Source organism: Littorina saxatilis, linkage group LG1 (genome assembly GCF_037325665.1).
Source record: "Littorina saxatilis isolate snail1 linkage group LG1, US_GU_Lsax_2.0, whole genome shotgun sequence".
Classification (NCBI taxonomy): domain Eukaryota; kingdom Metazoa; phylum Mollusca; class Gastropoda; order Littorinimorpha; family Littorinidae; genus Littorina; species Littorina saxatilis.
The window spans coordinates 86302817-86327714 of record NC_090245.1 but is presented as its reverse complement, the minus strand read 5'-3'; the positions used below and the strand labels follow the sequence as shown (position 1 = coordinate 86327714).

The window sequence follows — 24898 nt, the reverse complement described above, 5'->3', positions numbered from 1 at the left end:
AGCGAGGGGTGTGTTGGAAACATGTGCTCCTGTCCACGTGTTTCCAACTCACCCCTCGCTAGTGATTGGCCCCTCCCGTGTTTGTCCGAGGTTTTGGCAAGGGTATTGTCTCGTCCACAACCCACACAAACCCGACAGTTATTTCTGATAATCGTCTATTGAGTGTCCAAAGTGAAAGATTTCCTCCTCTTTCTCCTCATCTTTGCTTTTCTTTTTGTTTTGAGAGTTTTGTTTTGTTTGTTTGGTTCTACATGCACCACAGACTGAAAGTGAAATATATGCTCTCACAAACGTTACCCATGTTCACACACACACACGTACACACCGCGACACACACACTCACACACACACGCTCAAGCACACACACACTCACACACACACACGCTCAAGCACACACACACACTGACTGAAGAGAAAATCATTGTTAGATACTGTTTATATAACGGGAATTAAAATAACACAAATATAACCCACTTTCCCTGCAGTGAGTTGGTCAAATATACGCAAATTAAGGACCAGCCTTTGTAGTAAATCACAACCATCATAGTTATACAGGAATTCTCAAAACTGAAAAAAAAGAATAAATAAGGGAGGACGAATAAGAACATGCACAACTGGACGGATGGTATTGATATTCAAATTCAAATTGTAAAAGATAAATGAAGAAGCAATGACGGTTTGAAGCTTCAACTCTTTAGGAATGGGTCAAAATTGCTTTTTAAATATTTTAGAACAGTCTGAAGTTGTAACCAAAATATATCCCCACGGTATCCTAGAAAAACATAAAAGTTCAGCTATCAAAGAAGAAACTTAAACAATATCATGCTTTCTGTGAACTCATAAGTTAATACTTTCTAATTACGTTAACAACAGCTCAGGTTTGATCCCATTAACAAGACCACTAGTGTAAAGCAGCCACTTTTGAATCTATTTTAGGTTTACTTGAGTGTCTTTCAATTTTCAGATCATCAGCTTCTCAAAAGAGTTGGTAACACTTTTTACTATTAAATCCACTCAAATAGAAGGGAAATTAATCACTCTAAACAATCACTTTGCTTCTGACATAAGACAACAATTATCGCCTCCGATTCATAATAACATATCATGTTTTCCCCGAGTGGATTTCATGGAAAACCAATCAACTGCGTATTAAAGCTAAAACTGAAATTGGTGCCATTCAAAAAATGTTTGAACAGCTGGATAATATGGTTACTACAATAGATACTGCAAAAGAGAGATTGCTCACTCTAGCCAATAAGCAAAGAAAGAACCAGCATGAACATCGCTGCAACGTTATATATATATATATATATATGTCTTCTTACTGATAAATGGAGCAATTCCCTAACTTAAAGGTTGTCAGTAGCATTTCGGTGTTGTCAGTATAAGTTAATTGTTTATGTTCCGACAAATTCATCATTTTGACATCTTGTGAGTTAGCCGAAAGCTACTATTTCTTCAAATTTTAGGGTAATTCAAAGAGAGAGTGAGCAATTTCTCTTTGGAAGTAACTACACAATTTTGTGTACATTGCACAATTACCATATTAAAAGTTCCGCATATAATATGTAATATGTAAAGTAATACCTGGGGTGAAAAAACACACAATTGCAAGCAAAAATCTCATCAGATGCCAGTATTTATCACAGATCCCACATTATTTAGTACTGACTTTTTAAGATTTCAATAATCACAAAATTAAGCTCATCAAACAAGTTCAAGTGATAATTACATTAACAGCAAAGTATAAAACGTTCTTCACAATTTTGATTATTCATCACAAAAACAAATGCTTATCCAGCAACTTTGAAATATAGACAGCTTTTGATTTACGCCATGTCTTTTAAAATACAAGACAAGTCCCAAAACGTAATGATTTTTAATGCCACAAATGTTGAGACAATTTCTAATAGACTAAAACGTGGACATGAAAAAAATATCCATTCAGGTAAGGTTATTGTATCAGTATATAAGGTTACAAAGGCATTATTCTGGAATGTAAATTTCAGTACAAAGTTAACATCAATCAAGAAAGCTGTTCCTTTCATTGCACTTCCTTAAAAAGCAAACATTAACGAAGAAAAACAAAGCAAAAAGAGAGGAACAAATTATGTGTTGCTTTAGAAATTAAGTGATAATTAATTCTGTCTTGATTATTTATTGCATAAAAAACAACAGAATTAGAAAAGAAAACGATAAGGTACTCAATCTTTTGAAATGTTTTTCCCCCAAGTGGTAAACTGACCTCACACAAAAAAAGTAAGCAATACAAAATACAAAATGATAAACAAAAAATCAGCAAAATGACTTCCTTCAATGCTTCTTGTTTGGTAATTGCTTTCCATCATACAAACCATAATGGCCTAAACCCTAAAATCACATCAGGGTATTGTTGAATTCATGCAATCATCTTTCAGTTTGAAGGCGTAAGTATATGGTTACAGAAGAAGAAAACGGTTGACTGCTCCGTCTTGTGCTGTTGAATCCTTGCTTGATACAGCTAAGCTATTTCTTCTTCGTCAACCTTTTCTCCCATTTTCAGTTTGGCAATCACCTATGAAAGAAAGAAAAAGCAAACATTCAGAGTTACAGCTTGGTGGTTACACAGCAATCATACAATACAGTGAACAATCCTTTCTTTCTTTATTTGGTGTTTAACGTCGTTTTCAACCACGAAGGTTATATCGCGACGGGGAAAGGGGGGAGAAGGGATAGAGCCACTTGTCAATTGTTTCTTGTTCACAAAAGCACTCATCAAAAATTTGCTCCAGGGGCTTGCAACGTAGTACAATATATGACCTTACTGGGAGAATGCAAGTTTCCAGTACAAAGGACTTAACATTTCTTACATACTGCTTGACTAAAATCTTTACAAACATTGACTATATTCTATACAAGAAACACTTAACAAGGGTAAAAGGAGAAACAGAATCCGTTAGTCGCCTCTTACGACATGCTGGGGAGCATCGGGTAAATTCTTCCCCCTAACCCGCGGGGGGTGTGAACAATCCTGCTTGTTTTGCATTTGAACTAATACAATAGAACCCCCCTTTTCAGACCCCCAATTTAAGCCTCCCTTCCTTTCAAGACCGTGTTTTCTCCGTCCTTCTCTTCATATCCTCTATAAATTTACCTCCATTTTAAGAATCCCTCCTTTTTAAAACCTGATTTCTCAGATTTTTGGAGGTCTTAAAAGGGGGGGGGGGGGACTCCGCCTGGATGCACCCTAAAGGTCTTTCAGCCGGTCCCAAGCCCAGATAAAGGAGGAGGGTTGGGCGTGGGGTTAGCAACTCCACCCCGCCAAAAAACCAACTTGCTACAGAAACCGCAACAGCTGCCCTATGCTCCACAGGGAGTCTACAGGAATAAGTCAATTAAGTCAAGTCAAAAAGGGGGGGGGGGGGGGGGGTTCCACTGTACGCCAGAGCATGCACACCGAAACACAAACACACAATTCAAAATCAGCAGGCAATGTCAAACTACCTGTCAAAACGCCCCAGCAGCGAGTGCACAATTCAAGGGGAGTATAACTACACTTCAGACCCAAAAAGAAAAGAAGAATACTCTGTCATGCAGTGAATGTCAAAAAGGAAGGTTGTGCCTTGAACAAACATGTAAATATCTTGGTTTAAAACACATTTCAGTTATTGCACTGTCTATACGTGCTGGAATTTCACTGACGGACAGCGTGCATGCTTGACAGGACATGTGAAAAGAGCTTTGGGAATAGAAAACAAAATCACTTACAGCTTTGAGGCGAGCAATCTCTTTGTTGTCGGCGTTCTTGCTGGCATCGTTGGTAATCAGTTTCACACGAGAAGCATACCTAGAAGACAGAACATGTCATATAAATCATCTGTTCATTTATTCATTCTATCACTGTTAAGTTAGTTTGATAAGATATTGTCTATGTTAAAACATTTAGTCAAACTTGACTAAATGTAAAAAGAGCTCTTACGTGAGAGAAATGATGGACTCATCAGCGTTGTAGTCAGCAGGGGAGATGTTGACGAACATGAGGGTCTTTGCGTTACCACCCAGAGAGTCCTGCATCAACATGGTCAGCTTGTTGTTACGGTACGGGATGAAGGACTGTTCGCTGCTCAGCGCTGAAATCACATCGCCCAGCGCCGACAGAGACTTGTTGATGGACATAGCTTCCTGAAATAGTACAGATATACATATAGGTTAGGTAAACAAAAAACAACAACAACAAAAGTGAAAAGGCCAAAATAATTAGTGCAAATTTTTTGTTTATTTTTTATATTTTATTTACACAGTAGCATGTGGCTTTTTATTGGCCGGAAATCGTGTGAGCTGTGTAACCTGGACGTCAGGGAAGAATAACTTTCCTTGTAAAGTCTGCAAAAAACTTTTGTCATTTTTGCATGTTTTTTAAGGTTCAAAATTGTTTCTAGAATTGGGAGGGAAAAAATATAAGGTCGGTCTGGGTATCACAAACACTAAATTTATTTTTCTTCTTTCTTTATTTGGTGTTTAACGTCGTTTTCAACCACGAAGGTTATATCGCGACGGGGAAAGGGGGTGAGATGGGATAGAGCCACTTGTCAATTGTTTCTTGTTCACAAAAGCACTAATCAAAAATTTGCTCCAGGGGCTTGCAACGTAGTACAATGTATTACTTTACTGGGAGAATGCAAGTTTCCAGTACAAAGGACTTAACATTTATTTTTCTTGACCTTAATATCTTTGAATATGGAGTCTGGCTAATGGTGGGATGTAGAAATGATCTGCATACAGGTAAAAGCCCAAGAAATGTGCCTGAGAATTACAGTCCACACACAACAAGAAGAAGAAAAAGAACATAGTCAGAATGTTCAGGAGATACTCCGAGTTATGTGAGTAACTATGAGCTCAAATAAATTGCTGATACAACATGTGATTTCCTGACTGACAAGATTGCCTGTAATTCATATGGTTTGAATATTATACGTCAGCTTAAAACAAAACAATAAAACAAACAGGTCTTCTTGTTGATTTTTCTTTTTTGTATAAAAACAATAAGAACGGGTTAGGAAATGAGTGACTGCTGGTACGATATTAACAGTAAACAACAGTAGAAATGCAAAGGAGCGTAAATTTGTTCTGTTATTTGCAGTGAAGATATGGCTGCTTGCTTACCTTCAGTTGTTCAGCTGAAGCTCCAGTTTTGCCCACACGCTCACTGCCTGCCAGATCCACCAAGCTCAGCTGTGGAAAGCACAACATAACACACAATGAATGCTACCCTGCGTCTTGCACAGTGAAACCTTGGTATTATGACCTTCCCCCCACATTTAAGACTTCCTCTTTTTTTTAAAACCTTGTTTTAGGGCGGGGATGTAGCTCAGTCGGTAGCGCGCTGGATTTGTATCCAGTTGGCCGCTGTCAGCGTGAGTTCGTCCCCACGTTCGGCGAGAGATTTATTTCTCAGAGTCAACTTTGTGTGCAGACTCTCCTCGGTGTCCGAACACTCCCGTGTGTACACGCAAGCACAAGACCAAGTGCGCACGAAAAAGATCCTGTAATCCATGTCAAAGTTCGGTGGGTTATAGAAACACGAAAATACCCTGCATGCTTCCTCCGAAAGCGGCGTATGGCTGCCTAAATGGCGGGGTAAAAACGGTCATACATGTAAAAGCCGTGGGAGTTTCAGCCCATGAACGAACAAACAAAACCTTGTTTTATCATACTTTCCATTGTAAATGTACCCCCATTTTAAGACTCCCTCCCTTTTAAGACTTGATTTTCTCTAATGTTGGGGGGTCTTAAAAGTGAATACTACACCGCTTCGTGTATAAGATACTACAGTGGAAAATACAGTCAGACCTGTCTACAGCCACTATCTAAGTCACAGGCCCAATCTGGTCATCCTAGGGAAGTGGTCGCTACGGAAGGGTAAATTACATAAAACAGTTATTAAACAAACTATTGGGGATCCTTTAGAGTGGTCTTTGAGGGCAGGTAATAGTTATTGAAACGTGGTCACCAGGGCAGATTGGACTATACTACACTGCTTTTTGCATGCGATACTGCAGTGTAAAGCACAACATAGTACACAACGAATATTACACTGCTTCTTACATCGGATACTGCAGTTGAGAACACAGCATATTAGTACACAAGGAATACAACAATGCTTCTTGTAGAAGATTTTGCTTTCCTTCTTTTTAGCTGTTTGTCCAAGCAATGAATGGGTCAATGTGGTTGTCTACTTGTATCGAATGAAAGTTGTATTAATACCTCTGAATGCCTCCAAACAATATCAATAGCTGGCCCATAACTGAGCAAGTGTATGTTTATGCAGTCTCAGACTCAGAGAACTCGGACCAATTTTCTTGGAAGGCTGACTGTACTTTTTCAGTATTGTGTAGCTTATTCTACAACGTGTACACTACATTGGGGTGTACACGTTAAAGATCCCACGATTGACAAAAGGGTCTTTCCTGGCAAAATTGTATAGGCATAGATAAAAAAATGTCCACCAAAATACCCGTGTGACTTGAAATAATAGGCTGTGAAAAGTAGGATATGCGCCAAAATGGCTGCGATCTGCTGGTCGATGTGAATGCGTGATGTATTGTGTAAAAAATTCCATCTCACACGGCATAAATAAAATAAATCCCTGCGCCTTGAGTCCGAGTCTGGAGATACGCGAGCGATATAAGACTTCATATAACAACCTTTCATTTACTGAACACAGTACTATTGTAATTGTGTTGTTCATTGACATTGACTCACCTTTCCCTTCACAACGTTGCCGGTGGCCTTGTTTGTGGACTCCAGCACAATGCTGATGACAAGGTGGGACCTTGAGCTGTCAGCATTCATCTCTGTTTAAAAGTCAAACACTTACAAATAAGTATATAAAACAAGAAGAGCAAACGCTCGATCGAGTCACTTTCGCAGTTCTGAATATTATATGAGGCATCAGATGGACAGGAAGAAATTGCTATTCACAACACAATGCATACCTGAAGAATGAGATTGCATGGATCGAGCAACAAAATATTTACCTTGGCATTAATGAGCTGTGTCACTTTTATAGTTTACGAGAAAAGCCCAACGTTAAGTTGTGTGTTGACGAACAGGAAAGGCTAGTTATCTCCCCTGTGTTTCCGATAACGTTTGTAAAAAGCTACAGATGTAAATAATTTGATGTAAAGAATAATCCTATAAAGTTTGAATCAAATCCGATGAATAGTTTCAGAGATATGATATTTCAATTTTTTTCCTTCAAGACATACCTGTGACCTTGAAAAAGGTCAAAGGTCACCAAAGCAGACGTCAAAGTGTAGAGGTCACTGGGAGTCACGTTCACATAAAATTTGAGCCCGGTCACTTTTATAGTTTCCGAGAAAAGCCCAACGTTAAGTTGTGTGTTGCCGAACAGAAAAGGCTAGTTATCTCCCTTGTTTTTCTGATAACGTTCGTAAAAGGCTACAGATGTAAATACTTTGATGTAAAGAATAATCCTACAAAGTTTCAATCACATCCGATGAACTTTGTCAAAGATATAAAATGTCTAATTTTTCCTTTGACGCTGACCTGTGACCTTGAAAAAGGTCAAAGGTCAACGAAACCATCGTTAAAGTGTAGAGGTCATTGGAGGTCACGACTAAACAAAATATGAGCCCGATCGCTTTGATAGTTTCCGAGAAAAGTCCAACGTTAAGGTGGTGTCTACGGACGGCCGGCCAGCCGGCCGGACGGCCAGCCGGACAGACTAACACTGACCGATTACATAGAGTCACTTTTTCTCAAGTGACTCAATAAATCATAATTCCTAAAAAAAATATAAAAAAAAGACACCATCAAAAACAAAAATAATAACACACAAAAACAAGTTGCTTTAAGCAAGAATGGCACTTAAAATTAAACAAAACATGAAATTACCATTTAACATGTTTGTCAGTCACAACTGCTGAATTCTGCAAACAACATGGGAATTTTCATCAAACCATGTAGTATTAAATCACAAATTACACCTGATATATAAATCCCAGGATATCAAGCTCACTTGTGGAAACAGTGTGCCTGCACTTCAAGCTCTCTATTTCAAAACTATCAAGAAAGGTTTAGTATCTCTAAACAAATGTATTACTTCAGTTTAACTACATAATAAATCTTAGGGTATCAGTGCTGGATCTAGTCGGGGTTTCCTGGGTTCTTAGGGTATCAGTGCTGGATCTAGTCAGGGTTTCCTGGGTTCAGCCCCCAGATCCACACCCCCCTCCCCCCCCCCCCCTCCCCTTATCTGGCAGATGTACATTTTTGCCACGGAAAGACCCAAAATACCCCTTTCAAATGCTAAATTTCAATAGCGTCTGGAGGGCCAGCCTCTGTACCCTTGCCTCATTTTGGAAGCCCCTCCCTCACTTGCACACTAGGTCAAGCCTATGTATGCATGTCTCTAAACAAATGTATTACCTTCAGAAACCACAGCATAAAACGTAGAGCATCAAGCTTACTTGTGGAAGCAGTGTGCCTATTCTTGGAGCCCTCCTCAAAGAGAGCGTTGAGTTCCTTGGCGTTGGCAGCCTCCTTGACCACCGCCCCATGTACAAACACCATGCCCTTCTTGTCCTTCTTGATGTCCAGCTTGTCCTGAAAAACACACACGAATCATTTTCTTGCAGGCATGGCCAAATACTTTAGATTGGCCCATTGGGTGGTAAATATGGACAGAATTGACTATGTTTTGCTCAGTTGAGGCTGTGTCAGGGTTGACTGGGTTCTACAATGTGATTTTGTCAGAAAAAGAATAAAACCTGCTGGCAAACAGGGAGACAAAAAAGACAAGCAAGTTTGACTTTATTCTCCCATCGTTGGGAAATTCAGGTCCGTCATCCTGGACCTTTTCATGTTCTAATCAGTGTGATTTTCCAGCACCGTGTTCTGAACCCATTTTGACTGACCAGACATATTGAGACAAGTATTGACATTTAATGATAAGGATAAGGATAAGATTACATATAGTCCTGTGAGGTTACCCTCATAGAAATTCGGGCTGCTTTCTCCCTGGGGAAAGCGAGCTGCCCAATTATTTAATTTCTTTTTCCTGCATGCGTGTATTCATGTTTCCAAGCCCTGAAACTTCAGCTGTGAACTTGGGTTCTTTATCACGCCCATGCATGCACACGGGGGTGTTCGGACACCAAGGAGAGTCTGCACAAAGTTGACTATGAGAAATAAATCCCTCGCCGAACGTGGGGATCGCACCCACGCCGATAGCGACAACTGGTTTTGAAGCCAGCGCCGCTACTGACTAAGATTTTGCCCCGCCCTGCTAAGTATGAAAAGAAAAGGAAGCCTGCAGAAGTATATTTTTATCTTGCAAGCCTTCATGAAAAACAAAGCCTCCCTTGAAAAAGAATGAAGATGTCTGCTTGTCGTCTACGTTGAAGGTAGGGAGATTTTGAAGCTTACACGTCAAAACGCAAGTCGCATTGGACAAGCTTGTTGTTATCCCTTTCTTTTTTTTTTTAAAGTACTGTAGATTTGTTTGTAACCATTTTTCAAGCTGTGCCTTGCTGGGTAATGGTAGAAAACGCCTTTAAATACAAAATCACAAAGAAATTTGGATAATTTGCTCCGGAACAACGCTGGATGGAAGTGTCACATTTTTTCAGAGGTTTAGAAGACCAACTTATAATTTACATAGCACTCCAGCAGCATTCTTGTTTGGCCACAACCGTGTTTAACTTCAACACAGTAGAACAGATTACTTTCCAGGTAAAACTGTCAGTCTTGGGTCATGGTGACACCACTACTCACCTCATCATAGGTGTTAGGCCGGCCAAACAGGTCAATCAGTTTCTCGTTGTACAGCTCCAGCATGTAAGCAGTGACACGCATGTCAAACTTGCTCCTGTTTCACAAAAGGAAGAAATCAAATCAGAGATTTATTATATACACATGTAACACACTCAATCTTGTTTCAAACTTTCCTTTCCTTCCACGTTCCCCGATTATTGAAAAAGTTAATTTACCATTGTAGTAAACAATCTATTTTACGCGCACGCACACATACATGCACACGCACCCATGCGTGCGCACACACACACATACACACATGCGCGCATGCACGCACACACCCGCGTGCACACACACACACACAAACGTGCACACACACACACACACACACACACACACACATTGTAGTAAAACAAATTGTAGAAATCAACCTCACTAAATATCTTCAAGTGATTGAAAATGCTGTGGTGGTCAAAAATTGCACTCAAAACAAAATCATGACAAATTTCACAACCACACCTTCTGGCAACTAAACATCACAACAACAAAATCAAGCCGTCCTACCTGTTTTCAGCAACCATCTCAAAGATGCGATTGAAAGCACGAGGTGCCACACCAGGGAAGCGCTGCTCTTTGTCACCGATCATGGTGAATGTTTTGCCAGAGCCAGTCTGACCGTAGGCGAAGATACAGACATTGTAACCGTCAACAGCTGACTGGATCAGATTCTATTCAGACACAGAAAACAACAGTGGATAAGAATTTAAAAAAAACAAGAATTGTAGGTTATTGGAACGTTTAATTATTGACAAAACAAAATGTTATATTTACCAGTGGATAAGTTTAAAAGAAGACACATGAGTTGATTCAATAAGCATCAATCAACAAATTCCGGAAATAACTCTGTCGGGTTTGTATGGGTTGTCAAAGAGTGAATACTCTTGCTTTTAGTGAGGTAATCTTTCTACACATGCTCCTTGTCTCCTTGTCCATGTGTTTTAGACCCACCCCTGACGGGCGCTGTGGCGGGGTGGTAAGACGTCGGCCTCTTAATCGGAAGGTCGAGGGTTCGAATCCCGGCCCCGGCCGCCTGGTGGGTTAAGTGTGGAGATTTTTCCGATCTCCCAGGTCAACTTATGTGCAGACCTGCTAGTGGCTTATCCCCCTTCGTGTGTACACGCAAGCACAAGACCAAGTGCGCACGGAAAAGATCCTGTAATCCATGTCAGAGTTCGGTGGGTTATAGAAACACGAAAATACCCAGCATGCTTCCTCCGAAAGCGGCGTATGGCTGCCTTAATGGCGGGGTAAAAACGGTCATACACGTACAATTCCACTCGTGCAAAAACACGAGTGTACGTGGGAGTTTCAGCCCACGAACGCAGAAGAAGAAGAAGAAGAAGACCCACCCCTTTTTATTTCCAAATATAGTCTATTGAAATTAACTTAGAATACAGTGGTACTAGCAATGTATGACCCCTTTCGATGAAGGGATATCTCCCATGACAGGACACTTCTATTGTCCTTTTGTATAATAGCTTCAACAACTTATAATTGTCATTAAAAAAAGTTTAAAAAAAGTTTGTCATGACAGCTAGGCCATCTGCAATGTAGGGACACTCTGGGCTGGTCTCAAAAGGTGTCCTTTCATCACAGGTACCTCTGTAGTTTTATAAATTGGGTCACTTAACTCCGATCTAACAGTACTCTCTCCAAGCACATCTTTCTTTTATGAGTTTTTTCAGTGCTTTAATAACTGCGCAAATAGCCCGACATCATGAAGCCTTTGCTATCTTTCTTTTAACTCTTACCAGTTCGGGGGTTTTAGGGCATATTTTACAGTGCTGTTGGTGCCTACTTGCAGAGTGGCTATCTGGGGTCATATTCTAAATGAAATATAGACAGTTATATATCAAATGAAAGGAAAATGAATAAGCTTTTCATATTTGCAAAGAGAATTGTGCTATCTTTAAAGGTAAAAAATGTTATGGGGGTGACAACATGATTTTTGTTGAAATTTGTACGCCCAGTTTTTGGAACATGTAACAAACACAAAGAAGACATTTTTTTTGTGTTCAGTTTATTTTAGATATGCTGCTAACTAGTCTGTTTTGGCATTCATTTTACATAACATAGCAAAGTTTTATTGAGTTTTGCTGATAAACAAAAAAGTTATTGTCACCTGAATACCCCCACCCAAATGTCAAAGTTGGACGTTTCATGACATACGCATGCCTAAGGCAAAAAAAAAATTAGTCTGTTTACGGTATCCCGACCGACCCTATTTTTTCCCGCGACCCTAGACTTTTTTTGGCATTTGGGGGAAAAAAAATTTTTTTTAAAAAAATTAAAAAATGTTGGCAAAATAACTTAAGGGCAGGTGGGCCAGTGCAAAATTGACCAAATCGTTCAAAACACTGTTTTGGGTATTTTAGCAGATTATGTTTCCATAACATACCTATTATCCATGTGTGTCGGTGTTTTTGTCAAAAGTGTCCTATTTATCTGTCAATAAAGACAAAATGTGAACATGTGTGGCATTGATTGTCTTCTGTAGTCGATATTCCCCCGCCAAAAAATGTCTCATTTCAAAGGCTAGTTACGGCTTTGTCCTCTAGCTATCAGCAAAACAGTGCATTCACGACATACGAAACTGCGCAGCAGCTCTTGACCTATAACATGACATCAGTGTTTTGATGAATGTTCCATTCACTCAGCCACTTGTCCGTTGCAAAGGCAGCAATCGTAATCGAACGGAAATGTCCTTATTTGGAAGGTACTCGACATCCATTGGTTCGTTTCATAAACCGAAATCGGGAACCAGTTTACTTTGTGAGTGCGCATGCTCAGCTTACGAATTTTGCATACGGAAACTACCGAAGAGACTCTCGGCCATGACGGGAACACCCGAAGTTCACTCGGTTTTACAACATCCTGGTTACACATCAAACGATCGGTGACAACCGAAAGCGAATTTTTCCTTGAGAAACAACCTTTGATACGATAACAATGGCTCGAAATAAGAAAGAGGACAATGTCTTTATTAGTTCGGTTAGCAACAACAAGTAGTTCCGCTGGTACTAGGCCAAAGTTTGGATTCTGTCGGTGTTTCCGATACAGAGGAAAGCTTTGATCTCCACGCAGATCCACAGGTCGCCATTTCCGAACACGCCATGCAGCACACTTTTTACGTCTCGGCACTGGCTTGCTTTGCGCTGAATTAGAGTCAGTTTCTGTGCAGTATCTCCTCGACAAGCAAGTTGAGCATTTGCTACGCAAAAAAACAAAAACAGGAGAAAGTATCCAACATCAGTCAGATTATCGGTAATGTTTGCTGGGCCTGCCATTTCCCGAACGAAACTGGATCAGCAACTGTTTGTATCAATCTGCACTTTCGTAAATTCCGTCACTGTCTTGACGAATTGTGTCATTTTCTTCACCGCGATACACAGTTCATTGCGAAGAGCTTCCTCAGTAAATCGTTCAGATTCCACGTACGATTTGTTGTCAAAAAACAACTCAAACGAAAGTTTCAAACTCATCATCCTCCATCTTGCTTGTCGAAGCACCAAAGTACTGTGTCGATGTAAAACCAAAAGCAGAAAACTTCGAGGAACCCAACAAATCGACGAGATAACGGAAGGAAATAAGTCTCGTTCTGGCTCAAGTAAGTTACCGTTAAAAATACTGTTATTCTCGCATGCAAATACAAACGAGAATCGGGTCATTGATACACGTTTGGCGCTGGGGCAGTATCCCCATGCTGGTTGACAGAGGGAAAGAAGGGATGGACGCATAAATTCTCTGCTGGCGTGCTAAAGGCTAAGTAGTTTGCGATTCAAATAAACTAAGCTGTTCATTCATAACACAGTTTTGTCCTTGTGTGTCTGTTTCAATAGTGTTTCTGTGGTGTTCAATCTTCAATGTCGTTTTTCTCAGTTCAGCCATTTTGCCTACGGTTACGTCTTGGGTTACGCGATTTCTCTGGCTGTAATTTAGCTAGAGCAATATTTTCTTTTGTAGTTTGTGCAGAATATAACATTCTGGGGGATTACGAAGGGATTTTGCTGAAATTTTATTATAGTCATATCCAGATTATTTCAAAAAATAATTTCGCAAGCGTTACCCTAAAGTTTGACAGTTGTAACAAAGAAGTGTTCCTAACTCCAAATATAAATATAATAAACAAGATCTGCTTCGTAATCCCCTAGAGCATACCCAGAAGGATAAAATAAAACAATAATTAGAAGTGTGACAATCACATCTGATGAAAATCCGTGTATCTCCTGTACTCCACTTTTGTCTGTATTTTGACTGTTTTTGTCGCGTAAAACAAAAACCAGCAACCGAAAATACAAAAAATGACTATTCTTTGTCATCATTTGTTCATTTCTTTCATAAAATAACATTCAGACACAATAAAACATTCAAAATAAAAAAAAAGGTAGTGGCCCACCTCCCCTTAAAAATATGGTTTTTTGAAAAGAAAAAAAAAGGAAAAAAAATAAAAATAAAACATCTTTGTTTTTTGGCAAAATAACTTAAAAATATGTTTTTTGGGGGGGAAAAAAAAGGAAAAAAAAAAAAAAAAGGCCCGACCTACCCACCCTATTTTATTGGCCTATGTTACCGTTAACAGACTTTTTTTGTTTTTTTGGCCTAATAATGCATTCCTATAACTAACTTATAACAAAAACCCAGCTTGTTTCTGTCATAAAGTGTGTCTAACATATGAGTCTATCCACTGTCCGACCCATCCAATGTAAAATAACAATTTTGGGGGGATAATTAGATAATTGGTCAGTGGAAAACTACAGGGGGGGGGGGGGGGGGGGGGGGGGCATCGGAAGCTTGCTTACGATGGGTAAGGGAACGAACTGGTAAGAGTTAAGGGAATGCTGGGCTTGTGCGTAGAACTGTGCAAGAAAGTCCAAACCTAGCTTGACTTGGTGGTACTTCCGTCAAATCTGTCCATAATGACCATCCAAAAGTGGTCCTTATGGGCAGGTGGTCATTATGGAAAGGTGTATTATAGAGGAAAGAACTTCAACCAGTTTTTTTTGGAGTGGTCATAATGGGCTGGTGGTCGTTATCAAGAATTTGTCGCCAGGGCAGGTTGTTGTTGTCAAGAGTTTGTCACCAGGGCCGGTGGTTGTTGTCAAGAGTTTGTCGCCAGGGAAGGTGGTTGTTGTCAAGAGTTTGTCGCCAGGGCAGGTGGTTGTTGTCAAGAGTTTGTCGCCAGGGCAGGTGGTTGTTGTCAAGAGTTTGTCACCAGGGCCGGTGGTTGTTGTCAAGAGTTTGTCGCCAGGGCAGGTGGTTGTTGTCAAGAGTTTGTCGCCTGTGTAGGTGGTTGTTGTCAAGAGTTTGTCGCCTGGGTAGGTGGTTGTTGTCAAGAGTTTGTCGCCAGAGCAGGTGGTTGTTGTCAAGAGTTTGTCGCCAGGGCAGGTGGTTGTTGTCAAGAGTTTGTCGCCAGGGCGGGTGGTTGTTGTCAAGAGTTTGTCGCCAGGGCAGGTGGTTGTTGTCAAGAGTTTGTCGCCAGGGCGGGTGGTTGTTGTCAAGAGTTTGTCGCCTGGGTAGGTGGTTGTCAAGAGTTTGTCGCCAGGGCAGGTGGTTGTTGTCAAGAGTTTGTCACCAGGGCCGGTGGTTGTTGTCAAGAGTTTGTCGCCAGGGCAGGTGGTTGTTGTCAAGAGTTTGTCGCCAGGGCGGGTGGTTGTTGTCAAGAGTTTGTCGCCAGGGTAGGTGGTTGTTGTCAAGAGTTTGTCACCAGGGCAGGTTAGATTTTAGCGTCAAACACTGTACTCACATAAGTGTCCTCAAACACCTTCTCCTGTGTCGATTCCTCCATGAAGATCTGATCATACTGGAACTCCTTCAGACCACGCTGGGATTGAACCTGCAGGGTGTACTCATCTGGAGACTTCAGCACTGAGAAGTTACCCTGACAACATGGAGAGAAAGCTCACTTTTATTTCCATATGTATTGTCTGGCATGATGCATATATATATACCGCTGACCTCGCACCCCCCTTTAAGGACCTATTTGTTTGTTTGTTCGTTTGTTTCTTTGCTTAATGCCCAGCCGACCACGAAGGGCCATATCAGGGCGGTGCTGCTTTGACATTTAACGTGCGCCACACACAAGACAGAAGTCGCAGCACAGGCATCATGTCTCACCCAGTCACATTATTCTGACACCGGACCAACCAGTCCTAGCACTAACCCCATAATGCCAGACGCCAGCCGGAGCAGCCACTAGATTGCCAATTTTAAAGTCTTAGGTATGACCCGGCCGGGGTTCGAACCCACGACCTCCCGATCACGGGGCGGATGCCTTACCACTAGGCCAACCGTGCCGGCCTTTAAGGACCTAAATAGATTGGAGTAAATCAGGTCTTGAAAATGAGGGCGTCTTAAAATGAAGGTAAATTTACAGGATTTATGAATAAGAAACGTTTAAAAGCAAGGTCTTGAAAGGAGGAAAACTTTCTTTCTTTCTTTATTTGGTGTTTAACGTCGTTTTCAACCACGAAGGTTATATCGTGACAGGGAAAGGGGGGAGATGGGATAGAGCCACTTGTTTCTTGTTCACAAAAGCACTAATCAAAAATTTGCTCCAGGGGCTTGCAACGTAGTACAATATTATAAGATGTTTGGTGGCTTGTTGACAGACCAGCTTTTTTGTTGGTCCAAGGGGACCATATCGTCTTTTGTTTCATCTTTATCGACCAAGGCCGAAGGCCGCAGTTGATAAATATGAGACAAGAGGCTATACCAACAGGCCTCCACTGTACAAACTACAGAGCTGAGGTACAAGCACTGATCCATGCAGCATACACCATCAACGACAGAGTCAACCATGACAACCAGGTGGTCTTCCTGACTGACGCTCTGTCAGTACTACAAGCAATGACCAGTAGCAAACTGCCTCAGCTGGAACACACTCTACACAACATCAAGAGCCTGAGGACAGTACTGCAATGGATCCCCTCCCACTGTGGTGTACAAGGAAACGAAGAGGCGGACAGGATGGCAAAGCTGGGTGCAGAAGATGAGCAAGAGAACAACCCTGTGAGCCTGACAGAGATGAAGACCATCATTAAGTCTCTGCACAGGACGCCCCAGCCACAGGACAGCTACCACCTGCTATCCAGACCACAGCAGGTGGTCATCTTCCGCCTGAGAACGGGACACAACAGACTTAACCAGCATCTCCATGGGAAGCTGCATGTTGTGCCCTCCCCCATGTGTTCTTGTGGAGAAGCAGAGCAGGACACGGCCCACATCCTACGAGACTGCAGGAACCACCAGGTGCTGAGAGAGGAAATCTGGCCATTGCCGGAGTCCCTGCACAACAAGCTGTACGGGCCAGTGGCTGCGCTGCAGAAGACCACTAATTATATCTCAAGATCTGGACTCCAAGTGTGATCGGCGATCGAAAAGAAGAAGAAGACAAAAGGCGATATGCTCCCCGAGGACCAACAACAAAGTGCTGGTCTGACAACAAGCTACCAAACATCGTTTTTGTCATCATTTTGGTTGTGCAACAAAAGGAAAACTTAAATCTGGGGTCTTAAAAGGGGGTTCAAGTGTAAAGGAAAATAAGCCCTCAGAACAAAAGACAACAGGGAGTGAACTCTTTGTTAAAATGGTCCTCTGGAAGCTCAGAATGTAGGAGAAATAAATGGAATAAGCTACCTTAATCTTCATAGGACGTAAACAAATGGAGGATGCAAGAGTAATGCTTATACACATCTACATTGATTTTGAAAGTAATTTACAGGCAGAAGTTCAAAGAACATCACAATACACATTCACACACACACACACACACACAAACACACACAAACACACACGCACACACACGCACACACACACACACACACACACACGCACACACACACACACACGCACACACACACACACACTGAACACAAAAAGTTAACGGGTTGATTGGATTTGGGCCACATTTGGGTACGACGTCACAGATCCTTGATCACCTGCTGTACCCTCAAAAAAGAAGCTTTTTGAAGGTATATCCTTACTTTTTTGTGTTCAGTGTACATGCTCTCTCTCTGCCTCTCCCCTCGCTCTTTCAAACTTGACTGCATACTTACACACACATCACCACTTTGCAATTATGGTTTATATTCCATAATGCTCTGCAAACACCCCCCCACCCCCCTCCACATGTCACTGTTCTCACCCTGTCTTTCTCTGAGGTGCTGAGAGGTCGAGCGCGGCAGTACACTCTGATCTTTCCCTTCATGTCCTCTACCATGTTGTAGTACTTCTTACGCAGTACCTGTATCGAACAGAACACACAGTACATCACACATGAAAATAATACAGTGGAACCTCCATTGTAAGACCTACAAAAATAGGAGAAACTTATATATACTTTACACTAACTCGCGGTCCACTAAATCGCGAATTCGGCTATATCGCAGAGACCTCTTGGACCCCGAAAAAAAAAGGACCGACCTTTTAAAAAAAAAAAAAACTTGTGAGAAACGCAGTAACACATACACATGAACATTGTAGCACAACCAACATGCCAGGCGTGCGTGCGTGCGCATGCGCACACACACATACACACACACACACACATGCACTCACACGGCAAACGCACACACGCCAACGTGACGCTCACAGGCTTTTTGTGACCAACAAGGGAAATAACCGCGTTTTTCTCTGACTCAGAAGAGAACGCGGTTTCTTCCCTTTAATTGGACCCCAAACTGCATCGCGAATCGGATATATCGCGATCAAAAATCTTTGGACCCCAAAGACCGCGAGTTAGTGGAAGTCTGCTGTAGCTCCTTTTTAACCGAAAAGGAAACTGTTATTCCAATTACACCCACATCTACCAGCCTCATAGGAACGTCATGCAGTCAGTAAATTACCAAAATGTGAGCAACTTAATCATCCTAAATAGTTTCAGGGAAATAATGTAAAATGAGAAACAGCAGGACAGACTATGGGAAATAGGAAACCAATACACAACTAGCAAGAAAGAGTCTTGCAGAAAAAAAGAAGTTGAATACACTCTGCATGTATGTGTCAGTATAAAACTGCAAAAAAATCAAGAGGCAAAATACGCCCAAAAAGAAAAAGAAAACACCAAAGCACTCACCCTCTCACTGTTGAAGTTCTCTAGCAGAACCATGTTTTCCTCGGTCAGTTTCTTGTTCTCTACCTCGAGGCCTTTCACCTTGCCTGCTGCCTCCACCCCCTCCTTGGCTGCCACGCCCAGTGTGGATAGCTCCGCCCTCAGCTTGACTAGCTCCGCCTCCTTCTCTCGACAGTCCTGTTATACACACAGCACCAAGTATGAATTCCTATGCGTCTTGAGAAATCTTGAATGCAACAAAGGAGCACAGCAAGTTTAACTTATATGCTCAACGGCAAAAAATTGTACACACTTTTGAATTTTGTGTCACAGGCATAATATTAAACGCAATGGATTCTTGCTTTGAATACAGTTCACGGAGGCCATTGTACTTTGGATTGCATGTGAATTTACGTAATCTGCGCATCGGAACGGTGTCACAGTTGGCACGTGTGTTTTGTGATTTTTGAGCCAATGTACATCTATCACCTAAGTAAAAATGTCAAAAATTACTTGTGGGAATTTACAACGATGGGAACACCGAAAAAGGGGAGAAAAAAATACAATAAGTCTGATATGCGTGACATCATGAATTGAGCATTTTTGCTGAAAAATGCACTCCAACTTTTGACAGCATTAACACTGGTTAGTATGGTACACCCGTGAAAAGAGAACTCCTCTCTATCATTTATCACCATTTCTGAATTCCAGTGCATTCTGAGGCTTGTTTCTGAACATAAAAATGAGCTAGCAAACTGAAAGGCCATCTGATTCCATCTTTTCTTCAGACAAATGCAACATTACCTTCTGTAGAGTTTTCAGTTCCTGTTTCTGAACATGAAAATGGGCTAGCAAACTGATAGGCCATCTGATTCCATCTTTTCTTCAGACAAATGCAACATTACCTTCTGTAGAGTTTTCCGTTCCTCATCCTTCGCCTTCTGTGCCTCAGTCAGCTTGGCTGTTTTGTTCTGCTCAATCTCGCACCTCTTCTCTAATTCCTTGAGAATCTTCTCATGACGTTTCTGCTGGTTTCTCTACAGAAACAGAGCAGGAGTTCAAGGGTAAGGAAATGAAAGACATAATCAAGGGACACGGTACAAGTGTGTGTGTGTGTGTGTGTGTGTGTGTGTGTGTGTGCGTGTGCGTGTACATGCTTATGTGGAAGTGTGAATATATTCTGTTAATTCTTTTGCTTCTATTTTCTGCTTGTATATGTAAATGTCCGGTCTTTTCATTTTATCCATTCCTTTTCATCTTCTTTTTGTTTTGTTTTCACATGCGGGTCTATAATGTTCACCAACACAGCATCAAATGTTATCATTAGTTCATTCAGTGCAAGCAAAACTACCATAACCACAAACATTCCTTCTCTCACCTCAGAAGCACCTCCATCACCAGCCACACCAACTCCGCCACGACGCGCCTCTGTCTCCAGTTGTTTAATGCAAGCCTTCAGCTCACGAATTTCACGCTTCAGCGCTGCCACCTCTTCATTACTGGCACCACCCTTTGCTCCTGGGCCTGCTCTGGTGCCGGCAGATTTCACCTGAAGAGAAAACACGATGTGGAGCAGCATGTGAATATTGTGGGCTTGCACTCTTTTCAAGCTGTTGCAGTTACTGCATCAAAGACAAAGAAGACAAAAACAACAACAAAAGCAACAACAAAGTTAGTTTATCATTACCGGGTCAACCTGCTAATTTTAGTCTCTCGTGCCAAGAGGGGAATTGAAGCCTTATGCTGTTATAGAAATGTTATAGATAACCATAGTCAAAATAATAACAATCCCTGTGCCTCAAAATCTTCAGCTTGTGAGCATGTTTACTCACATTCAACACTTTACGCATTACATATTCCTTAAATATACGTATCTTAAACACTCATAACTCTACTAATAACTCTAATTCACTAATACAAATCTGCCACACTTGACTGCATCTTTGTTTTCAACAAATTCTAAAAGGAATGTATGCTTGATATAGAGTGAAGAAAGCTTTGGTACAAGCACAATACATACCGCGACTGTTGAGGCTACTGCTGCCCCTCCGGCTGCTTGAAGCTGCTTCAACTGAAATTCAGAAAAGAAATCTCATATAGAAAACTCATATGATAAAAGAAAGAGACAGGTGATGTGCAGGCTCGGCTATTGAGAATGATGATCAATACATGCACCAGACTTCAACAGGACACGCCTGCACATTGACATGTGCATTCACACTCACAAATGCAGAAACACACACACACACACACACACACACACACACACACACACACACACACACACACACATTTGAAACATGTTCAACCTGCAGGTCAGAGACTCGGACCCTCGTCACATCAAACAGTGTTTAAAAGGGTGTTCGCTGTACAGCTCGAACTCGCAAATGTCAACACCTGGCAAATTTTCCCAGTTAGAGTTCAGACGGGATCTGCACATGCACTTTCATTCACTAACATACACTCCTCCACTGCACACAGCTGCATGTACAACCACTGCTACTGACCTTGGTCTCCAGCAGTGCTTTCTGTTGTTCTTTCTTGTCCAGCTGGTTGTTGAGTTCCTTCACTGCCTTCTCCTTCTCTGCCCTGGCTCCCTTCACCCGCCCCTGGAACATGCACAGCAACACTCTTGTAAACTGAGTTGCTTGGAACTAATAAATCTGCTGGTCTTTGTCGTAGTTTTTCTGTGTGTTAACTTTGACTACATAGCAGCCAGGAAAAGCCCTTCAGATCTTGAACATATTGGTGAAATACATTTTAGGGTACCAAAATATTTGGTAAAATGCCAGGATAAGCGTAGAAAACACTGAAAGAAGATGCTCCCAGAATGCAAAGAAAAGCAGCTGGCTGCCAGCCAGCCAGTCAGCCAGCCACACACACACATACACACATGCACACACACACACACAAACACACTACCTCTAGATCCCTGTTGGTTGCTCTCTGTGCCTCTAGGGCCTTGTTTGCAAGGTCTAGCTGAGTCTTGACTTCTGCTACCACAGAGCCCTGACTTGCTGCCAAGGCTGCCTTTTCCTCCTTCTCTTTCTCCAGCACAGCCTGAAAAATATAAATCTGAACTTGACATCTCCATTATTTTACAGACATAAATCTGCTGCACTGAAAAGCACCTCATTTTTCTGGGACCTTCTCCTTCTACAGTATAGCCTGACAAATGCCATTTAATGTAGGAACATACCTACCCCCAAAGCCATGCCAATTGGCTTACTTTAATCACAAATATGAATAAGATAAAAGATTTTTTTTTTAACCTCTTCACTGCCACAGTATGTAAGGCTTCTTTTTAAGCCTACTGTCTATATGATACTTACCGAGACAGTACTATTCTTGCACATTATCTATTATAGGCCGAAAAAATTGGACAAAACGCTGAGTGGGTACAATTATCTCCCATAACCATGCGCCACCGTGGATCCCAAGCACTGTCCGAGTGCTTCCCCCTTACAGGATGTAGGTGGCGCGTCCTCTTTCTTTATGAGCTGCAGACCCTCAAAAAGCCCATAACATATCAAGAGGGGAGGCGGGAGGGAAACTCTAATAGTACTGTCTCGGTAAGTATCATATAGACAGTAGGCTTAAAAAGAAGCCTTACAGTCAATATAACACTTACCTCGACAGTACTATTCTTGCACAGAATACCAGAGTGGTGTGAGGGTGATATGTAGAGTATTAAACTCCTTAATCAAAATCACTTAAATCCAAGGATTAAGATACCCAGGCAATTTTCGAACAGTACTACCGTAAAAGAAAATATACCCAAGAAACATACCTTAGACTGACGTGACCATGCTAGCAACCACTGCTGTGTGGTGAACTCAATGTCAAAGTCCAGGCCACTCAAAGCTTGAATACCACTGAGTCTACGGCAAGTGGCTAAAGCGATGAGGAACAATTAGTCTTAAAAATCAGCAACTTGATACTGATGCCTGCCAGGGGTTCAAACTCATTGCTACGCAGGAGTTTGAGGACCAGAAAGACATCCCCCTTGGGAAATGAAACCAGAGGTTTAGACACCGCTGCATTGCTAATACCCGAAAGGACATTAGCGATGAGGGAGGACCTGATCAAGTGTTCAGTTCTGCGACCAGTAGCGGCCGCAATCGTGGAAGCGATGGCAGATCTGTATCCAAGAAGAGTCTTAGAAGAAAGACTCTTCTTTTGATACACTTCCACCAGGAAGTTGGCCAAGTCCTGTGTTGAGGGATAAAGCGGCTTTATCCCCTTGGACAAGGCGAAGGTGGCCCAAGCTCTCCAGCGTAAGTCGTAGAGCTGATTAGTTGATCGCCTCTTAGCGTTCAAGGAAAACTCTACTGAACTCTTGTGCAATCCTAGTGCAAGCAGTTTGGAGCGCACAAGAGCCATGCGGTCAAGCACAGACTCTCTGGACGTGGATGAGGGAGGCATGATCGAGGCTGGAGCAGACCTCCCCCGTCCAGATCCAGAGGTAGAGGGTCTACGTGGGTGAGACCGCGAAGATCTGGAAACCACGGAGCTGTTGGCCAGTAAGGCGCGACCAAAATCAGTCTTGGTCGTTCCTGCAGATATTTTGCCAGCACCCTCGGAATCAGAGATGTCGGGGGATAGGCGTAAGCATCGAGGAGCCTCCACAAGAGAGTGAATGCGTCCAAGTGGAACGCATTCATGTCTCGAAAGGGGCTGACGTACCTGGGAAGCCGAGCGCTGAATCGAGTTACGAACAGATCGATCAGAGGACGGTCCCACCTTGCCCACAGACGCTGTAGAACGTTGTGAGCGATGGTCCATTCTGTGGAGAGAACCTGATCGCCCCGACTGAGAATGTCGGCCAGGGCGTTCAGTTTCCCCGGAACGAACTGGACTGACATCCGGACCTGATTGGTCTGGCACCAGAGCAGAATCTCCTCCGCCAACAGGGAGAGGGACCGAGAATTGGTGCCCCCCTGGTGGCGAAGGTAAGCTAAGCATGTGGTGTTGTTGTCCCCGTTGAAAATCAGAGGGGCCAAGGACAGGCCGAATGGGAGGGCCCGAAACTCGAACACCGTGCCCTCCCAAACGAACCGGAGCAGATGTCGGTACCCCGGGGCCACCAGGATGTGGAAGTAAGCATCCTGGAGGTCCCAGACATGGCCCAATCGTTTGGCCGGATGGCCAACCGGACCGACGAAGGGGTTTCCATCTTGAACTTGCACCTGTGAAGGTACAAGTTCAAGGTGGAGAGGTCCAACACCGGCCTGAACCGGCCGTCCTTTTTGGGGACGGTGAACAGGCGGGAGCAGAACCCCAGAGAAGGCTGAGAAAGGGGGTAGACCGCCTTCTTCTCGACCAACGAGTTCACCTCGTCCTGAAGAGCCTGCCATCTGGCAGGCTCTCGAGGAGGGGGGAACGTCCAAGGTAGAGCGGACAATGGAGGTTGTGACGACAGCGGTAGAGAAAACCCCGACCACACCACCCTCAAGAAAAACTGGTTGGAGACCAGTCTGCCCCACATGCCGCGGGCCCGAAAAAAGGGAACCGCCGGACGAAAGAGGGGCAACTTGAGGGGGCGTCAACGTAGGGCCGGGACTCACTGAAAATTCTGCTGGCGGGCAGGCGCAGGCTTGCGACCACCCCCCCTGGTGGTGCTGCTTCCCCTTACCTGTCTGAGCACCCTTCGTCTTGCTTGGGAACGCAACAGGCGCCTAAGAGGAGGAAGAAGGAGGCAGTGAAACTGGCTTCTTCTTCTTCTTCTGAGGCTGGGAGCTGGAGGTGACTGTAGCACTTCTCTTACTCCCCGCCGCCGTCGCCGAAGCAGCGAGGCCAACCATCAGAGAATCAGTGTTCCTCTGGCGTGTGGACTCCACCACAGAACGAACAGTGTCCGGATGAAAGAGGGAAGAAGGCTGAGGAAACGTGTTCCTCAGACTCTTCCTCATATCCGGAGGCACTATAGAAGTAGGCAGAAAATGATCACGGAACAGGGCCAATAAAGTGGACCCGTGTTCCAATGGCCAATTCTGCCGCAGACGTCACGCACGATCGCACGGCATGCAAAGC

The 24898-nt window shown here is 42.8% G+C and overlaps 1 protein-coding gene across 3 annotated transcripts in view; it reads right to left on the bottom strand.

Annotated features, from left to right (window-relative positions):
- Nucleotides 1-418: 418 nt before the first annotated feature.
- Nucleotides 419-24898, bottom strand: part of LOC138982540 (uncharacterized) — a 51065-nt gene continuing 26585 nt past the window's right edge. For 2 of the 3 annotated variants that reach the window (XM_070355854.1, XM_070355862.1), the window contains 16 exons: nt 21788-21925; nt 21373-21474; nt 20886-20936; nt 20244-20414; nt 19771-19902; nt 18890-19063; nt 17960-18058; nt 15560-15694; nt 10321-10484; nt 9778-9871; nt 8472-8607; nt 6742-6833; nt 5143-5211; nt 3959-4161; nt 3748-3826; nt 419-2554 (listed from right to left, as the gene is read on the bottom strand). In XM_070355854.1, the coding sequence (XP_070211955.1) occupies nt 2501-2554; nt 3748-3826; nt 3959-4161; nt 5143-5211; nt 6742-6833; nt 8472-8607; nt 9778-9871; nt 10321-10484; nt 15560-15694; nt 17960-18058; nt 18890-19063; nt 19771-19902; nt 20244-20414; nt 20886-20936; nt 21373-21474; nt 21788-21925 (1893 nt within the window). In that variant the 3' untranslated portion in view covers nt 419-2500. Of the gene's footprint in view, nt 2555-3747; nt 3827-3958; nt 4162-5142; nt 5212-6741; nt 6834-8430; nt 8608-9777; nt 9872-10320; nt 10485-15559; nt 15695-17959; nt 18059-18889; nt 19064-19770; nt 19903-20243; nt 20415-20885; nt 20937-21372; nt 21475-21787; nt 21926-24898 lie in introns of those variants that run through there. The other variant, XR_011460891.1, reaches the window with a different exon arrangement.